Genomic DNA, 18,731 nt, shown 5'->3' on the forward strand with positions numbered 1-18,731 from the left:
CAACCATTGGTCTCTCCATGTGCAGAAGAAAAAAGAGTGATGAGAATTGCAGATGCTTGGAATCAATTAGTCCAATGGACTAATAGAACATGTGAACATCAGTCTTCTTGACTCTGAGACCAGAAGAATTAGATGGTGCCTAGTTGCCACTATCAATTGCTCCAAATGGGATCACATTAGAAGGTTGTGTACAGGGTTAGAGAAAATGTGGAACAAAACTCAAAATTATATAAAAAAAGACTATTGGTCAGAAAGAGACTGGAGGAACCTGAGATTATCGCCCTCGACCACCCAATTTTCAATCAAGCATTAGTTAAGTATATAGTGGGAACAACAATGTTAGTTGTTATTAAAACAAGGGATGGGAAGGTGGGTGGAATGGAAAGAGGAACCACAGGGAGGAAGTGTGATAACTGTTGTGGTGGAAGGGATTGCAATCATGAGCTGAAACAAAGTGTATAACTTGCTGAATATAAAACTGATGACTCAGTTCACAATAACAAGTAAAATAATAATAATAATAATAATAATAATAATACCATGGCTTGAATCAGGCAGACCGTAGACTTCAAACTGATACCTTTGCTCTGGAACACTTTAAACAGGTCTTGTACAGCAGACTTGCCTACTGTTTGATTTCTTAACTGTTGTTTCCGTGCATGTTGATTGTGGATCTAAGTAAAATGAAGTCTTTGACAACGTCAATCTTTGCTCCATTTAGCATGATGTTATTTATTGCTCCAGTGGTGAGTATTTTCATTTTCTTTACTTGAGGTGAAATCCACACTGAAGGCTGTGTTCTTTGATCTCCATTAATAAGTCCTCTTCATTTCCAGAAAGCAAGGTTGTATTATCTGCACATTGCAGGTTGTTAATGAGTCTTCCTCCAATCCTGATGACATGATCTTCTTCATATAATTCAGTTTCTCAGATAATTTGCTCAGTGTACAGAATGAATAAGTATGAGGAACAAACACAACCCTGGCACATGCCTTTCCTGATTTTAAGCCTTTCAGTATCCCCTTAGTCTGTTCTAACAACTGTCTCTTGATATATGTACAAGTTTCTCATAAGTACAATGAAATGTTCTGGAATATCGATTCTCAGCCATGTTGTTGTCCCTAGCATGTCATGATCCACACAGTCAAATGCCTTTGCATAGTCAACAAAGTACAGGTAAATATCTTTCTGGTATTTTCTGCTTTCAGCCAAGATCCATCTGATGTCAGCAATGATATCTCTCATTCCAAGTCCTTGTCTGAATCTGGCTTGAACCTTTGGCAGTTCCCTGTCAATGAACTGTTGCAGCCATTTCTGATTTATCTTGCATGTGATATTGTTGCAGACCATGTAGAAGTTCGAGGCCCACTGGGCCCGAGTGTCACAGGCCGCAAGCTCTGAGGAACAAATTAGGCCACTGGCAGTCATGGCAAATTGTTTTTAATCTTAATATCCAGTTAATTGCAAATATGAGCCCTTATTATCCACAGAGAAATATTAAAACCCCCTAAAGCCGAGACTGTGAGACTGTGATGTTTGCAAGGTCAAGCCTTCCTCCAAAGGATTAACTAAAAATATCTTAGCTACTTCTCGGTTCTTTGTTCTATAGACAAAGAAACCATCCTCCCTAATCCCTTTTCCAGGTGCAGCCCATTCACCTACCGCAGACCTGGCTGAGGAAGCTAAAACAGCAGGACTTTGCCCAAGCTTTTGTCCTTCCCTCTCACCTTGCCCCAACTTAGCTCAGGGGCTATAGATATGTTAATTGAGCCTGAGAAACCAAGTTGCTGGCCTGGGATTCGAACCAGCGATGTAAGATGTAAAGTTACCTGAAGGTCTGGGAAAGTACTGATGTTAGCTGTACCTTGCCTTGGTCCTTCCCAGCTTGGTGTGAAGCTCCTCCCCTAAATGAAACAGAGGCCCAGGGCGTCCCAGGTGTGCATTACAGGTTGGAGGGCATGCAGTAAGGATTGCAGGGCAGTGAGTTGCTGCCTGCAGAGGCCACGATGCCTGTGCTCCCAAGTCTGCCCATCAGTGATGTATCCACCCTGGATTTGGGGTGTCTCTCTGTCTCCCTCCTTCTGTCTGTGTATTCTTTCGCTATCACTGTCGCCGCTGGATATCCCCTCCTCGTGAACCAAACACTCGTGAACAAAACCTATGTCGAGGTCAGTCCCCGGCATGATATTAATGACATTTCTGCATTCCATCCGGTCGTCTTTCTTTGGAATGGGTACAAATATGAATCTCTTCTGATTATCAGTTGACCAGGTAACTGTCTTTCAAATTTCTTGACAGTGATGAGTGAGTGTTTCCAGTGCTGGATCATTTTGTTAAAAAATTTCAATTTGTATTCTATCAGTGCCTGGAGCCTTGTTCTTTGTCAATGCCTTCAGTGTACATTGGATTTCTTTCTTCAGTACTATCGATTCTTGATCACTGGCCATTTCTTTTTGGTACAGTGACTCTATGTGTTTCTTCCATCTTCCTTTGTTGCTTTCCTTGTCTTTCAACATCTTGCTCATAGAATCCTTCAATATTGTAAATCAAGGCTTGAATTTTTCCCTCCGTTCTTTCAGTTTGAGAAATGCTGAGTGTGTTCTTCCCTTTCAGTTTTGTAATTCCATGTCTTTGCACATTTCATTATAATATTTGACTTTTTTCTTTTTGAGTTGCCCTTTGAAATTTTCTGTTCGATGATTTTACCTCCTAATTTCTTCCACTTACCTTAGCATCTCTATTGTTGTTGTTGTTGTTGTTATGTGCCGTGGAGTTGGTTCTGACTCATCGCGACCCTGTACAGGGTTTCCAAGGCTGTAAATCTTTACGGGAGCAGAAAGCCTCATCTTTCTCCCGCGGAGCAGCTGGTAGTTTCAAACTGCTGACCTTGCGGTGTGGGGAGAAATTTTCTGAGGCTTCTCTGGCATCCATTTTGGTCTAGTCCTTCTTTCTTGTCTTCTTAATGAACATTTGCTTTCTTCCTGTATGATGCTCTTGATGACATCCCACAACTCTTCTGGTCTTGAGTTATTAGTGTCTAATGCATCAAATCTGTTCTTCAGATCTCTAAATTCAGGTGGGATATGTTCAAGGTCATATTTTAGCCTTTGTGCACTTGCGTGTGAGCAATTGAGGCCTGTTCCATCTGGCCTTGTTTTGGCTGATGATGGAGCGTTTCCACCATCTCTTTCCACAGATAAGTCAATTTGGTTTCTGTTTATTTCATCTGGTGAGGTCCATGTGGATAGTCGTCTTTTATGTTGTTTAAAAGAGGTATTTGCAATGACAATGCCATTGGTCTTAGAAAATTCAGTCATGCAATCTCATATTTCTATCACCAAAGCCATATTTTCCAAATATAGATCTTTCCTTTTCATTTCCGACCGTTGTATTCCAGTCACCAGTAATTATCAATATATCATGATTGAATGCTTGATCAATTTCAGATGGAAGATGTTGATCTGTTGTTATTGTTAAGTGTTGTTGAGTCAGTTCTGACTCATAGTGACCCTGTATAGGGTTCCTGAGGAGCAGATGGTGACTTTGAACTGCCGACCTTGTGATTCAAACCAACCTCGTGGTCGATAGGTTATCCTAGAACACCACACCAGGACTCAGAAGAGCTTGGCTTTCGTGGTTTGTGCACGAATTTGAGTAATAGTGGTATTAACTTGCCTTCCTTGTAGGCATATGGATACTATCCAATACAGACAGCATTGTACTTCAAGATAAATCTCGAAATGTTATTTATTGAGGATGAATGCAGCACCTTTCCTCTTTAATTTGTCATTCCCTGTACAGTAAACCACTTGATTGATTACAAATGGCAATACCAGTCCATTTCCACCCACTAATGCCTATGATATCAATATTCATGTGTTCTAATCCATTTTTGATAACTTCCAATTTTCCTAGATTCATACTTCATACATTCCATGTTCTGATTATTAAGGGATGTTTGCAACTGTTTCTTCTCATTTTGAGTTGTGCTCCATCAAAAAATGAAGGTTCTGAAAGTTGTGCTCTATTCATAAGTACTGTGTTATAATCAACAGTACTTTTAGGAGGCAGCTCTGTCCCAGTCATTTTTTGAGTGCCTTCCAGTCTGAGGGTTTCATCTTCCTGTACTATATTTGACAATATTCTGCTGGTATTCTTGTGGTTCTCGTTTTCTAGCACTATATTTGACAATGTTGTGCTGCTATTCATAAAGTTTTCAACAGCTAATCATTCAGAAGTCATCCGCCTCTCCTTCTTCCTAGTCTGCCTCTCCTTCTGAAACCTGTCCACCACAGGTGAAGTTCTGCTGAAACTTGTCCACCATAGGTGACCCTGCTGGTATTGAAAAGAGGCATAGCTTTCAGCATCACAGCAACATGCAAGCCTCCCAAGTAAGACAAACTGACAGGTAGAGCGTTCTACCTTATATGATTTAAAATTTTTAAAAAATCCTCAAGCATGAGACTGCTTTTCCTAAAGTTCTTTGGCTTGCTTAACATCTATACATTCTCTCTTAATATTTATAACCATTATTATTCATTTCCTTATTTAAATATTTGAAAACTTTAATAATTTTCAATACATATGAATAAACTCATAATTATTACTATTTATAAGTTTATTCTGGCAAATATTCATATGCATCTTTTATATATCCATATTTTGTACCCTAATTGAGAATTTTAGCATGTAAATAAATGTTGTTGTTGTTAAGTGTTGTCAAGTCGATTCTGAACCTGTATAGGAGCAGCTGCTGAGCTTGAACCCCCCACCTTGCAGTTCAAATGGCTTTGTAGTCTGGTGCATTAACCCACAGCACCACACATAATATGAATTAGAACAAATATGTATATGTGAAATGAAGTATTCATATATGAAAATTAAATCGGAATATCTTGCACTTATGTTACTAATGCTGCTACATTTATGTGGTCACATAATTAGTGATCCTACAAATTCAGAGTGCTAGAAAGAAGTGTAAGCCAATATTTGCTATTCATAGACTATGAACAGCAGATTTTGGCTGTCTATCTAAGCTGAAGCAGAGCTTCAGTGTATTCATAGTGGGTGTTGCAACACATATGTTGTCATCTTCCTACATTTTAGCCACGTTACTTTGGTTCCTTCTCAAGATTGCAATAATTGTATTATACCTGTTGTTGCTAAGTGCCATCAAATCTGTTTAGACTCATGACAGCACTGTATAGGGTTTCCAAGGCAGTAGTAAATCTTTACTCCAGCAGAAAGCCTCATCTTTCACCCATAGAATGGCTGGTGGGCACAAATCTCTGACCTTGTGGTATATAGACCAATGCTTAGCCTACAGAGCAATCCATCTCCCCCTTTTTTTGTTTTTGTTTTTAAGTGCCACGGAGAAAGTTCCGACTAATAGCAACCCAGTGTGGAGTTTCTGAGGCTGTAAATCTTTATCATACTTACTCAAGATAAAATCTCTCTTTTGCTAAGCTGTTCCTTCCCTATTAATATAAACTAACTGCCTCTTAAGTTTCTCATCTAATCTTTTGTGTTGTTGTTATCTGTTTGATCCCATATAGATAGTTTGCTCTGGTAGCGTAGTGGTTACAAATCGGGCTGCTAATCGCACGGTCAGCAATTCGAAACTACCAGCTGTTTCATGGGAGAAAGATGAGACATTCTGCTCTCGTAGAGATTTGCAGCCTCGGAAACCCTGTACAGGGTCACTGAGTCGGCACATAACAACAACAGTGCTTTTGGTCACTGTTCATGTTGTCTTTTACTATCTTAATTATAGCTTGGGCGCAGCTTCTCTTTTAGCTCATAGAATTTTTAGGACAGAGTTTATCTTAAACCTATTATCAGTGAAAACAAAGGTGAGGGAAAGATTATTAAATTTCTGTTAGGTTTAAAATTGATCTCTTTTAGGGATGTAGTGCGTTAGTAAATTTTTAAATTTAATCAATGAAAACATAGTGGGAAATTCCACATTACTCACTGATCATGATTTCAACAAATGTATGGCAGTTACTAGTAACATTTTTGGTTGTTACTTTCTCAATTTCCTTTCTTTTTTGCCCCAGAGTGAATTAAAGGAAACTCCCGTCTTTGGAAACACTTCTTCTTTGAGTTAACCATTTATATTTAGAACTTTCTAAATTCACCAAGTATTTCTGAATATATTCTCTGTATCCACAAAATACAGGAAATATATTTTGGAAAAAAAATAGAAGAGGCTCCCAGTTCTCCTAAGCACTAAGGCAACAAAGAAATTAACACACAATGGTGATAGAGGAATCTCATAGTAAAAGTGAGTACTTTTTCTCTTCCCATTTTCAAAAAAGCTGATAGATTTATAACTAAGAGTTGAAAATATGAATTGATGGTAGTTGTGTAGAGTGAAGATGATAGTGGGAAGGAGGAGGAGATGGAAGGAAATGAGGATGACTTCAGTGAGGAGGAAGGCAACAGATAGATTAAAAAAGACAAGTTAACAGAAACTTCTTGACAAAATGTAGATTGGACCACAAGAGGAGATAAAATATGTAAAAGAGAAATAATAGGGAAAAGAATGAGAATAATTTGGGAAGATTCTTTTGAAGTGAAGAGAGAGAAGAGAGGTGTAGAAAACACACTTAGGCGCATAATGTATCTGAGACTCTGACTGTCTCATTGTTTGCTTCTCTTCAGTGACACAAAAGGATTTGTATTGAGAGGATATTGAATGAAAGTTCTAGAAATATTTAGAACCAATGTAGAAATTCATACTTTCAAAATTGGATTTCTCACTACTTTACTATAGCAAACTTCACTGGGATATTGTACAGTGGTTCTAAAAAACAACTTTTTATGTAACATATCTTGAAAATTTCTTTTATGTCAGTAATACATGATTATTTTCACTACTGTAAAGAATCTCATTGTATAATATTACATAATTTAAACTTTGTACTGTTGATAATACACATGTAAGTATCAGGTTCCAGTGTTAGTGTTTACAATTTCTACAAATAATGCATAAGTTCAATTATATTAATAGAATAGGTCTAAAGATTTCAAATTGTTGTGGCAAACGTAGTGCATTTAAAAACTGATAAATGCTGCTAAATTGATTTTGATTTTTGATTTGTAGTATCAGGAGTAGAATATATATCCTTACTAATAGATCTTATTTTTTCTCAGTCTTGCCAATACTGCATATTTTCAATGTACATTTAAACAATTGATATTTTAGTCTACATTTCCCTGATTGAGCATATTTTTGTAATGGACATTCACATTTTTTTCCCCAGTGAATTTCCTGTTCAAAGTATTGCTTAGTTTTCTAATTGATTTTTAAATTCTTTATAAATTCTGGATATTAGTGTTGTGGCAAGAATGTTTTCAATATGTTCCTCATGTTTTAACATTATTTTAGTTTTTAACAAGGTTTTTGTTTTTATATAGCCAAATGATCTATTTTTATGGCATTTATGGTTTTGATCTTGCTTGTAAAAGCCTTTCCTACTCAAAAATTAAAAAGAAATTGTTTCCAATTTTCCATCTTATTGATTTACTTACCAGTGTGTGCTAAAACTGATTTGTTTAGGGGAAATCTCTAAGCGCTCCTCTAGGTTTGAAATTATTTTTGTTGTTGTTAAATGCTGTTGAGTCGGTTCTGATTCATAGTGATCCTGTATATGGTTTCTGAAGAGTGGATGGTGGGTTTGAACTGCTGACCTTGTGGTTAGCAGTCCAGTGCTTACCCTATAGCACTACACAAGGACTTCTTAAATATTTTAGATGCTCTCATATTTAGCTTGGTGCTTAGAATTGGCTTCCGTAGCTTATGTGACTGAGAAGATCATTTTTCTTTCTGCCCTTTAGAAGCATACCGACATCCCAAGCTGCTTATTTGGATTATTGCTGTAGTTTTCATCTCACTTCTCAGTGCCTGCTTTATTGCAAGTTGTTTGGGTGAGTTATTGGCAAAAGTGGAGCTCTTATAAAGTGTTGTAAGTTGTTTGTCATTTTGATTTCCCTCAACGTATCATTCCATAATGCCTTCAAGATCTTGGATTTAAAATTCAGAGCTACATATTTAGCTTTCTATTCTTTGATGGCTCTATCCTGGGTCAGGGAGTGAAAGATGGACCATCTGTGTTCATGCTGTAGTGAAGCATCCCCCACTTTGGACTGGGACTACAAAAGGCAACATCTTATGAATAAAGAGTAATCAGGAAACTATTAACTTGCAATGAACTTCAACGTATCTTTGAAAAGAAGAACAAGCTGGGAAGACTAGCTTTTCCTAATACCCAAACCTAATATAAGGAGCTCTGGTAGCGTAGTGACTACGAATCGGGCTGCGAACCTTAAGGTCAGTGGTTCGAAACTACCAGCCGCTCCGCGGGAGAAAGATGAGGCTTTCTACTCCCGTAAAGATTTACACCCTCGGAAACCCTGTACAGGGTCGCTATGGGTCGGAACCGACTCGACGGCACTTAACAACAACAATATAAAGTTATTTTAATTAAAATAAGATCCTAAAGGATAGACAAACAGGCCAGAGAAAAAGAATGGAGAGCTTTCATCCCCCATCCGATAGAAGTCTCTAAGAGGCACAGTCCCACTAGTGAGGTACTTTCTTACACCTTAGAACAATCAACAGCAGCATTTAACCAAGGACAAAGTTCAGAAGGCGAGGAAAGAAGGAGAAATTGAGATAGGAAACATATCATAATATGCATAATTAATAAATAGTTATTGTTAGGTGCCATTGAATCAATTTCTACTTATAGTGATCGTGTGTGATAGGGTTGAACTTCCCAATAGGTTTTTCTTAGCTGTGGAGTCCTGGTGTGGCACTGTAGGATAAAGCACTGGACTTTAAAGTTGGCGGTTCAAACTTACCAGCCGCTCCTGGGAAAACCTATACAGGGTTACTATGAGTTGCATCCGACTTGGTGGCACTTAACAACAGCAACAATCTTTATGTAATCAGATTGCCAGGGCTTTCTTCTGCAGAGCCTCTGGGTGGATTCAAATTGCCAACCTTTGGATTACCAGAAGAATTATTATAACCATTATGCCACTGTTGTTGTTGTTGTTAAGTGCCATTGAGTTAGTTCCTGTTCATAGTGATCCTGTATAGGGTTTCCAAGGAGCGGCTGGTGAATTTAAACCGCCAGCCTTGTAGTTCAAACTGACGTTGCTGTCCAGTGCTTTATCCCACAGTGCCACACCAAGACTCCACTGTGCCACTGGTGCTCCTTAATAAAAGATTGTTGTTGCAATGTGCCATGGAGTTGATTTTGACTCATAGTGGCCCCATTTGACAGAGTAAGAACTGTGCAATAAGGATTCCTAGGCTGTAATCTTTACAGGATCACATGCCAGGTCTAATATCTACCAAGCTACTGCTGGGTATGAACCACCAGTCTTTCCAAGTACCTAATCATTGTGATAACAGTGCTCCTTAATGAAGGATTAGTGTGCAAAGTATATAAAAAATACTTTAAATCAATAGGAAGAATACAGATTGCACAACAGAAAAATGGGCAAAGACTTGAATAGGCACTAGACAAAAGAGAAAATTTAAATAATTAACATGTAAACAAGTCTCAACCCTGTTAGTTATCAGGGAAATGCAAATTCAACTCAGATTGAGTTACAATCATAAACACACCAGGATGGGAACAATGAAAAACGTGCTACTGAATATTGACGATGCTATGAAGTAACTAGACCTAGTGTGTTGCTGCTTATGTGAGGGCTGAGTGGTGTAACCACTTTGAAAAATTTGACTCTGTCCAATCCTGCTCTGCGCACATGGGGGTACAGTAGGGAGTTTGCTCATGTGCTGTAGTATGCATATTCAAAAATGCTCGTAACAGCATAGTTCACAATAGTAACAAACTGGGGATTATCTATGGGGAATGGAATAGATAGTGCATTAAGGTAATAGATCGCTTTACAACAATGACAATGGGTGAATTAGAGCTGCATGCTGCAACATGGGTACATTTTAGGAATAAGATGCAGAGTGGAAGTCAGACCTAAATGAATATAAGCTGTATCACTGCATTTCAGTAAAGGTCAAAATCAGGTGATTTGGATCTAAATGGTTTAGGGATATATTGTTAAGTGGTGAAATTTTGAAGCAAAGCACAAAAGTGATTATTTAAAAAGCTCAGGGGTCATTCCCTTTAAAGAGGAGGAAGTGGATTGATTGTGTTTGGGGTATGGTTCTGTTTGGCAAGGTTCTGTTTCTTGACTTGAATATTTGTTATCAGTATCAGAAGTGCTTTTTTTATAATAATTTGTTAAACTATACATTTATGCTTTTTCACTTTTCTATGTTTAATTATATTAAAAAATAAACAAAAAGTCTTACAAAACTTTGCAGAACAATTCCAGTGTTCACCTAAAATATCCACTCTAACACAAATTCAGATACAAAAATATGCTTAAAAGTACAAGCACATGAAGATCTGCACAGCTATCCTTATGAAACACAAAATGAGCAATCTGATAAGAAAAATATTAATTTTCAATGAAACGTTTCCAATCAATTCACTGAGAGCTGGAACAAAGAAGTTGAGTGAGAATAAAAGAGAATATGGGAGCCTTAGGTGTCCTGGTGTGGCACTATGGAATAAGCACTGGACTACAAGGTAGGTTTGAACTGCAAGGCCAGCAGCTCAAACCCACCAGCCACTCCTCAGAAACCCTATACAGGGTTGCTGTGAGTTGGAACCAACTCAATGGCACTTAACAACAACTATTATGGTGTAATCAATCCCTGGTGGCACAAAGGATTATGGTGCTTCACTACTAACTGAAAGGTTGGTGGTTCAAGTCCACCCAGACATATCTTGAAAAAAATGTCTGGAGATTTACTTCCAATAAATCAGCTATTGAAAACCCTATGGAGTGCTCATCTAGTCTGATGCATCTGGGGTTGTTAGAAATCAAAATCAGACTCAATTCAATGGCAAGTAGTAATGGTAAGGAAAAAGTAACTATTATGGTAAGAGAATTTCCTTAATTAAGTGACTGTATCGGGAAGGAAATAAACTTGTTTTCTTCCTTGTCAGTGACTCATCACAACTTTCTACGCTGTGAAGCAGGTCCCAGAAAATTCAAGTTACCAGATTACTACAGCAAGCTGACTTGTACTGGAAAGAATTCAGAACTGAAAGGTACAGAAAGCAGAGAGCATATAAGAAGTTTTCTTATTTTTATTTCCATTCCAACTCATAATCTCATTTAAAGAATATCAGTAGTAAACTAGGAGAGATTAAAAGATCATAAAATGAGGATCTGACACAAAGAATTAAATTAGGATAGAATTCTTTCTCATGCTTGTATTTAGTTGAATAACTGTAGACTATATGGTAGCGAACCGGACTGCAAGCCGCAAGGTCAGCAGTCCGAAACTACCAACTGTTCTGCGGGAGAAGGATGAGGCTTTCTGCTCCTGTAAAGATTTACAGCCTCAGAAACCCTGTACAGGGTCACTATGAGTCGGAACCGACTCCACGGCACATAACAACAACAACAATAATACATTTATGGGCTATTTTTTATATTAAAAACGAAAACTAATTCAATTCCATTTTCCCTTGATTCATACATAACATAAGGACAGTTTTCTCCTAGAATATATAGCTTTGCTGAAATGCCTGTCTCTTTTAATACTCTGGAATTTGTAAAGTCTTACTGGGGAGAAGGAAATGTTTGATAGTTTGGGCAGGTTCTTTGCTCCCTTCAGATAAAAGGCCCTGTACAAAGTCTTGTTATAAAAACACTTAAAATATGAAACTAAAATAGATGTTGTTGCTGTTGTTGTTAAGTGCCATCCAGTTGGTTCCAACCCATAGGGTTTCTGAGGAGCAGCTAGTGAGCTTGAACTGCCGACCTTGTGGTTAACGCAGTTCAGCGCATTAACCCACAGATGTAGGGGTGTTGAATCATGATCATGTCTGCTAAGACAGTACTTCCTAATTATCTCATAGTCATTCTGTGATACAAATGCTTCTGCTTAGAAGAGATTTAGAATTGTAATTTTCAGGAATTTTGAGGAAGGAGCATGCTTTTGGTAATCTTGGGCTTATTTCCACAGTGGTAAACTGGATACTAGGAACTCTGGTAGTGCAGTGGTTACAAATTGGGCTGCTAATCTCACAGTCAGCAGTTTGAAACTATCAGCTGTTCCTCAGGAGAAAGATGAGGCTTTCTGCTCCCATAAAGATTTACAGCCTCAGAAAGCCAATACAGGGTTTCTATGAGTTGGAACCAACTCCACTGCACATCACTACCTCCACCATCAGACTGGATACTAGGCAGAAAACGATTTACCCAATCTGTTACAGGTGAAATGCTTCTTGTAACTATTTTTCTTTCAATTTTCACCTGAGGGCTCACCTGGAATTGCTGTCCTGCTGGCTGGAGAGTCTTCCAGTCTAATTGCTATATTTTTCTTACTGACAACAAGACCTGGCATGAGAGTGCACAGAACTGTACAGGGATGGGAGCCAACTTAGTGACCATCAGCACAGAGGCCGAGCAGGTATGTTGGGGGCTCACATCAGCATCCCTCTGCTGGTATGAATTTCTTTGTAGAGCAAGAGAGATTGTTAGGCTTCAATCTATTCCATTTGCCTGGAATGCTTTACCCTGCTCTCCCATTTTTCTTCATATGGTCAATGTTTTCTGGCTTTTGAAGATTTGATACAGGAGTTATTCCAGAAAACTTCTCGACCACGATCCCACTTTCTCTACACCACTTTGTCTAACCTAAGTTAGAGGTATTTTCATGATACTTTTTGGCAGTTAACTCCAGCAGACTCTAAGTGTGTATTCCCTACTCATCTCTTCCATGGGTTCTTACACTGAGGAGACCCAGGGCCATACCCTACTCATCTTTGCATCCCCAATATTCTGGTCAATGAATAGGTCTTGATAAGTATTTTGTGAGTAAGTGAATAAATGAATAATTAATCAGAACTAAAGAATCATGTCATGATAAAGCATAGGAAAAGAACTCAGGTATATGGTTCTAATTCTAAATGAGGAGATCTCAAAGTAAATTTAAATTTATTTTTAAAATAGTAAACTAAAATTGATTTCTTCATGTAATTTATTTTTGTATATGTAACATAAACCAGAGTCTATTCTTGGTAGCAGGCTTTCCTGGAGAATTCTGTCTCCACAGTTTTTCAGCCCACAGGTTCACAGGTTCATTGAATAAAATGGAATTTAATGAAATACAAAAGCAAATGAAGGTTTTTAAAACAAAAGCTCCTAAAAATCCAACCCTAATAAACATTGGGTTAAGAGGTTTATAAGTATGATCTCTATTAACCCTATGGAATAGTGAGGTTGTCCCTGTTGTAGATGAGAAAACTGGGGTTTGGTGAGATTAAAGCACTTCTTAATTTTACTTATCAAATGATACAGGCAGAATTTGAAAACAGATCTGTCTGATGCCAAAGATTTGACACTTAATCAGTTATCTATCTGACCTTCTCCCCCTTTCTCCAACATAACAGCCATTACTTGATTAAGTAAAATATATTTATAAAATTTTATATTTTTTATAATAATAATTTATTGGCAATTTTGTTGATGAATTAGTTGATATGAAAGGAACTCAGTGGAGGATTATACTCATGGAAATTTTACCTTTTTTATGCAGAACTTTATTATTCATTTTTTGGATAGACAGTTTTCCTATTTCCTGGGACTTACAGATGAGAACACTGAAGGCCAGTGGCACTGGATGGATGGCACGCCATTTAACCCAAAGGTGGTGTAAGTATATATACTGGGACTAGAGGATCAGTACTGGACTGTGAATCACAAGGTTGGCAGTTCAAACCCACCAGCTGCTCCTTGAGAACCCTACCACCATGATTTGGAACCAACTTGACAGCATTTAACAACAACAACAACAACAGCCACAAGTGAATTGGGACTATTGTACTGGACAGTGCAGTTTTCAATAGTTCACCTGGGGGATTTTCTGTACGTTGTCACTGACCTATGATTTTGCTTTCTTTTCTCTTTCCTTTTAGATTCTGGCATAAGGGTGAACCCAACAACTACAAGAAAGAACACTGTGTTGTCCTTGTTAATGCAGAAAATAAATGGGCCTGGAATGATGTTCCTTGTCGCCTGAAGACAAGAAGAATTTGTAAGATACCTGGAATGGTACTAAACTAGAAACCTCTGAAGTGGTCCTCGTGATGGGGTGATGCGGACAGGAAAGAAGAACTAATTGCATTAAGATATGGTGTGCACACATGCTTGTAATAGAGAACACGTGCTGGATCATAAAACATTTTTGGTCTTGATGGCCTTGTAGATCTTTGTTCAATTGACTAGAGACTCTGTGGTTTTGCATAGCATTTCAGCGGAAGGAATCATCTTGTCTGTGGGATCTGGGTTTTATTATCTTTATTTTCCTGATACAATTTCACGGTATTTACTTCTCAATTGGAGTCCTGGTGTGGGTAGAGCTGTGGGTTCATGTGCTGGACTGCAAGGTCAGTTTGAACCGCAAGGTTAGTGGTTCAAGCTCACTAGCCATTCCTCGAAAACCCAACACAGGGTTGCTATGAGCCTGAACTGACTCAATGGCACTTAACAACAACATCTTTTCAATTGGTGTGCACCGATTCCATATCTAAGACAATGACTTAACACCATCTCTGTCATTTTCTCCTGCTTAGATTTTCCAATTCAAAGGTGAGATTTTCTGACTGGCAGTAGTACACCATTTCTTACCACGAATATCCCAAGCCCTTTAAAAATAAAAATAAATAAATAAACTTGTTATTGTTTGATGCTTCATTTTCTGACTTTTAAATAATTGCCACTAGTAATATTGACATTTCATGAAAAAACAGTTCCTAAAATAGTGTAGAATAATTTTGAATTATGGAATTGCATTGGTCCATGTATGTTATAAAAAATTAACTACCTTTTCACCCTAGATGTCTTCTAAAAGCCACACAAGCTACCTTAAGCAGATTTCTTCAGTTCTATAGTTGAGGAGACAAAACCCTAGAGAAGCCAAGGGTTCAACTTCACATTGCCAGTCATGACAGAACTAGGACTATGAACCAGATATACCGTTTCCTCAGGGTGAAATACATTCTCTTGGTTACTACAGGAAATTAACTGAGGTGACTTAGCTTCTTTATTTGGCTAACAGATAAAATGTTCTTAATAATTTGAAGTAGTAACATGTTTGTGCTTTCATGTTAGGGTTGAATCATATTCAGAACCGTTTATATATATTGCTATCATGTTTTTTAGAGCTGTAAACCTGTAGTCCAAACTAACAAGGAAGGCATTGTTTTAACAACCTAAAATGCTACTTTTTTGATGTCTGGAGTAGTCATTTTGCAGCAGCTGCATTCAATTCACCAGATTAGTGTTGTCTGTCATAAAACTCTCAATTTGCTTATGCTTCCTGATCTAAGCAGAAATACTGTTAAGCAGCAGCATTTTAAAGCGGACTTTCTTAATACCATTTGAACTATTTATTTTGGAAGTTGTTGTTATGTTCCATTGAGTCAGTTCTGGTTCATACCGACCACGCATAGGGTTCCAGAGACTGTGCATCTTTTCGGGAGCAGAAAGTCTCATCTTTCTCCCCTGGAATGACTGGTAGACTCAAACTGTTGATCTTGTAGTCTGCAGTCCAGTACTTATTGTACAAAGCTACTGCATTTCCATTAGTTAGTGATTATCTGAGTTAAGAATAATGTTGTGTGTGTGTCTGTGCACTTTTAACTGCAGTAACATTTAGTGACTTTAAATGTCTTTGTTAGAGTCATTAATTACTTAGCACAAAATGTATGAAACCCGCTGAGGTAACTTTTTGTAAACATTAATGGGAGCTCTGGTAGCGTAGTGGTTACAAATCGGGCTGCTAACCTCAAGGTCGGCAGTTCGAAACTACCAGCGGTTCCGTGGGAGAAAGACGAGGCGTTCTGCTCCCATAAAGATTTACAGCTTTGGGAACCCTGTACAGGGTCACTATGAGTCGGAACCGACTCCACGGCACTTAACAACAACAAATGGGTTGTGTATATTTAATACTCTTCATTTATAGTATATAAATGAGAGGTATTCTTTGATTTTATACACCTATATCTGTATTCTGTTTCTCCTAATGACGATGATTTTTCATGTTCTCCATTGTTACCATCATAATCCCAACAACTTCCTCTCCTGGATTATTGCAGCAGTCTTCTGAATGAGCTCCCCTGCTCCCTTTCAGTTTATTCTCAACTCTATGGCATATCTCCTAGTCTTCAAAGTGTTTTTTGTTTTTTTAAGTAAAACTGAGTTTTATTGAAAATTGAGTTTCAAGATTCTAAGCCCAAAATCCATGCTTTTCCTAAATTTTATCATTAATAATAGTCTGTGGATTCATATGCCTTTTCTAAAAAATGGCTATATTGAGATAGAATAAGCACATCATACAATCCACCAATCTTAAGTGCACAACTGAATGATTTTTAATATTTTCATAGATATGTACAACCATACCACAGTCAATATTAGAACATTGTACGCTTTCTGCTCAGAAACTCTATAGGGTTTCTGAGACTATAAATCTGAGGCCTCATCTTTCTCCTGTGGAACAACTGGTGAGTTTGAACTGCTGATCTTTCTGTTAGCAGTCTAATACTTATCCTACATCACCATAGGACTCCTTCTATCTCTATAAAAATCACTGCTATGGTAGCTCAGCCTTCGGTATGGGTTGCTTCTCAATGTCAAGAAAACAAAAATCCTCACCACTGGACCAATAAACAACAGTCTTATCAACGGAGAAAAGATTGAAGTTGTCAAGGACTTCATTGTTCTTGGATCAACTATCAACACTCACAGAAGCAGCAGGCAAGAGATCAGACGACATATTGCACTGGGCAAATCTGCTGCACAGGAACTTTTTAAAGTATTGAAGAGCAGAGATGTCAGCTTGAGGACTAAGGTGCGCCTGACCCAAGCTATGGTATTTTCAATAGCCTCATATGGATGCGAAAGCTGGACAGTGAATAAGGAAGATCATAGAAGAATTGATGCCTTTGAGTTGTGGTGTTGGAGGAGAATACTGAAAGTGCCATGGACTGCCAAAAGAACCAATAGATCTGTTTTGGAAGAAGTGCAGCCAGAGTACTCCTTGGAGACCAGGATGGCTAAGCTTCGTCTCTCAAACTTTGGACATACTGTCCGAAGGGAACAGTCGCTGGAGAAGGATGTCATGCTGGGTAAGGTGGAGGGTCAGAGAAAAAGGGGAAGACCCCTAACGAGATGGATTGGCCAGGTGGCATCATTGATGGACTCAAGTGTGGCAGTGGTAGTGAGGTTGGCCCAGGATCGGACATTGTTTCGTTTTGCTGTGCATGGGGTCACTATGAGTCGGTCCCAACTTGATGGCACATGACAACAACAACATGGTAGCTCAAAAGAGGAAACAAATCTTTATAGTGAGGATCATTCCCACACCTTCCATACACAGGGTAGACAGCGATGGGCAACTTGGATATTGGCTACCTAAAATGGGGTGACGGGGGGGGGGCGCTACAAAGGCAAGAAATGACTGTCTTACAAGTTTTCAAGAGGGAGCCTAGATCCAGAGGGCTCAGAGGAAGGTAGACTCTCCACTGAGTAGTATCTAATCTGTCTGGGCGAGGCTAATGAAAGGAAATGGGGATCAGACTCTTGTGGTACAATACTGAATAATTGCTATTGGAACTGACTGTGAGGGTTGGCAATGTAAAGGTAGACAATTTGTAGCAAAAAGAGGGGAGTGGTTGACTTTTCAGTCCAGGAGCAGAGATCCCTGGGACCATTAAGGAGAAGAGCAGAGTGCGGGACCCTACCCAGAGAAACAGTGACCTCAGAGATGGAGGCAGAGCCAATGATGTGGAGAGATGGAGTGGTTGGTGACTCTAGACCCAGAGAGGGAGAGTGGATGTGTGCTGACAACCCAGGGGCAGGCTTGCAGGGTATACCCTTTGGTTGGTTGATGATGCATGGAGGGGATTGTAACCATTGCAATGGAACGATATACGATAGGATGAATGTAAAACTAATGTTCTCCCCTGTAAACTATCAAATAATTCACAATAAAACATTAAAAAAAAATTACATGGACCCTCAGCTACCCTATGTATAGTTTCCAAGGCTGTGAATCTTTATGGGAGTAGAAAGTCTCTTCTTTCTTCCACAGAGCGGCTGATGGATTTGAGCTTGCAGTTAGCAGCCCAGCACATCACCCACTATGCCATCATATGGACTCTTTCTTAGCTATAGATTCCTTATTTCATATGAATGACATCATATAGCATGTTGTCTTTCATGACTAGCTTCTTTCACTTAGCATAATGTTTTCAAGTTGTGGTGTATGTCAGTACTTCATATAAAGAATATTCCATTGTATGGATAGATCACATTTTGCCTATTAATTTGTTCACTGATGGACATTTGAATTATTTCCACTTTTTGAGTAATGCTATTTCCACCTTTTCAGTAACTCATATACACGTTTCTATAGAAGCATGTTTTTATTTCTCTTAGATATATACAAGGGGACTTTAAAAAAGTTTGTGAAAAAATGAAAATTAAAAGATAATGGAGTTCTCATGTAAACTATCCCTCAGTTCACAATAAAAACTTAAAAAAAAAAAAGTGCTATGAACTGTAGAAGAACAAATAAATTTACGTTGGAAGAAACACCATCAAATGTT

At 38.3% G+C, this 18,731-nt stretch overlaps 1 protein-coding gene across 1 annotated transcript; it reads left to right on the forward strand.

Moving 5' to 3' along the window:
• Nucleotides 1-6,258: 6,258 nt before the first annotated feature.
• On the forward strand, nt 6,259-14,184 carry CLEC4D (C-type lectin domain family 4, member D). The gene is made up of 6 exons (XM_006875493.1): nt 6,259-6,286; nt 7,843-7,932; nt 11,055-11,159; nt 12,378-12,529; nt 13,658-13,773; nt 14,037-14,184. Exons 1-6 carry the CDS (start codon nt 6,259-6,261, stop codon nt 14,182-14,184), a joined length of 639 nt encoding a protein of 212 aa, XP_006875555.1.
• The last annotated feature ends 4,547 nt before the right edge of the window (nt 14,185-18,731 follow it).

The sequence above is a fragment of the Chrysochloris asiatica genome, unplaced genomic scaffold (assembly GCF_000296735.1).
Source record: "Chrysochloris asiatica unplaced genomic scaffold, ChrAsi1.0 scaffold00328, whole genome shotgun sequence".
Taxonomy (NCBI): Eukaryota; Metazoa; Chordata; class Mammalia; order Afrosoricida; family Chrysochloridae; genus Chrysochloris; species Chrysochloris asiatica.

Excerpts from the sequence above, each read along its gene's own strand:
- CLEC4D (XM_006875493.1), top strand. The coding sequence starts at position 6,259 with ATGGTGATAGAGGAATCTCATAGTAAAA. Across the intron at positions 7,933-11,054 it reads CTTTATTGCAAGTTGTTTGG|TGACTCATCACAACTTTCTA; the intron begins GTGAGTTATTGG and ends CTTCCTTGTCAG. Across the intron at positions 12,530-13,657 it reads TCAGCACAGAGGCCGAGCAG|AACTTTATTATTCATTTTTT; the intron begins GTATGTTGGGGG and ends TTTTTTATGCAG.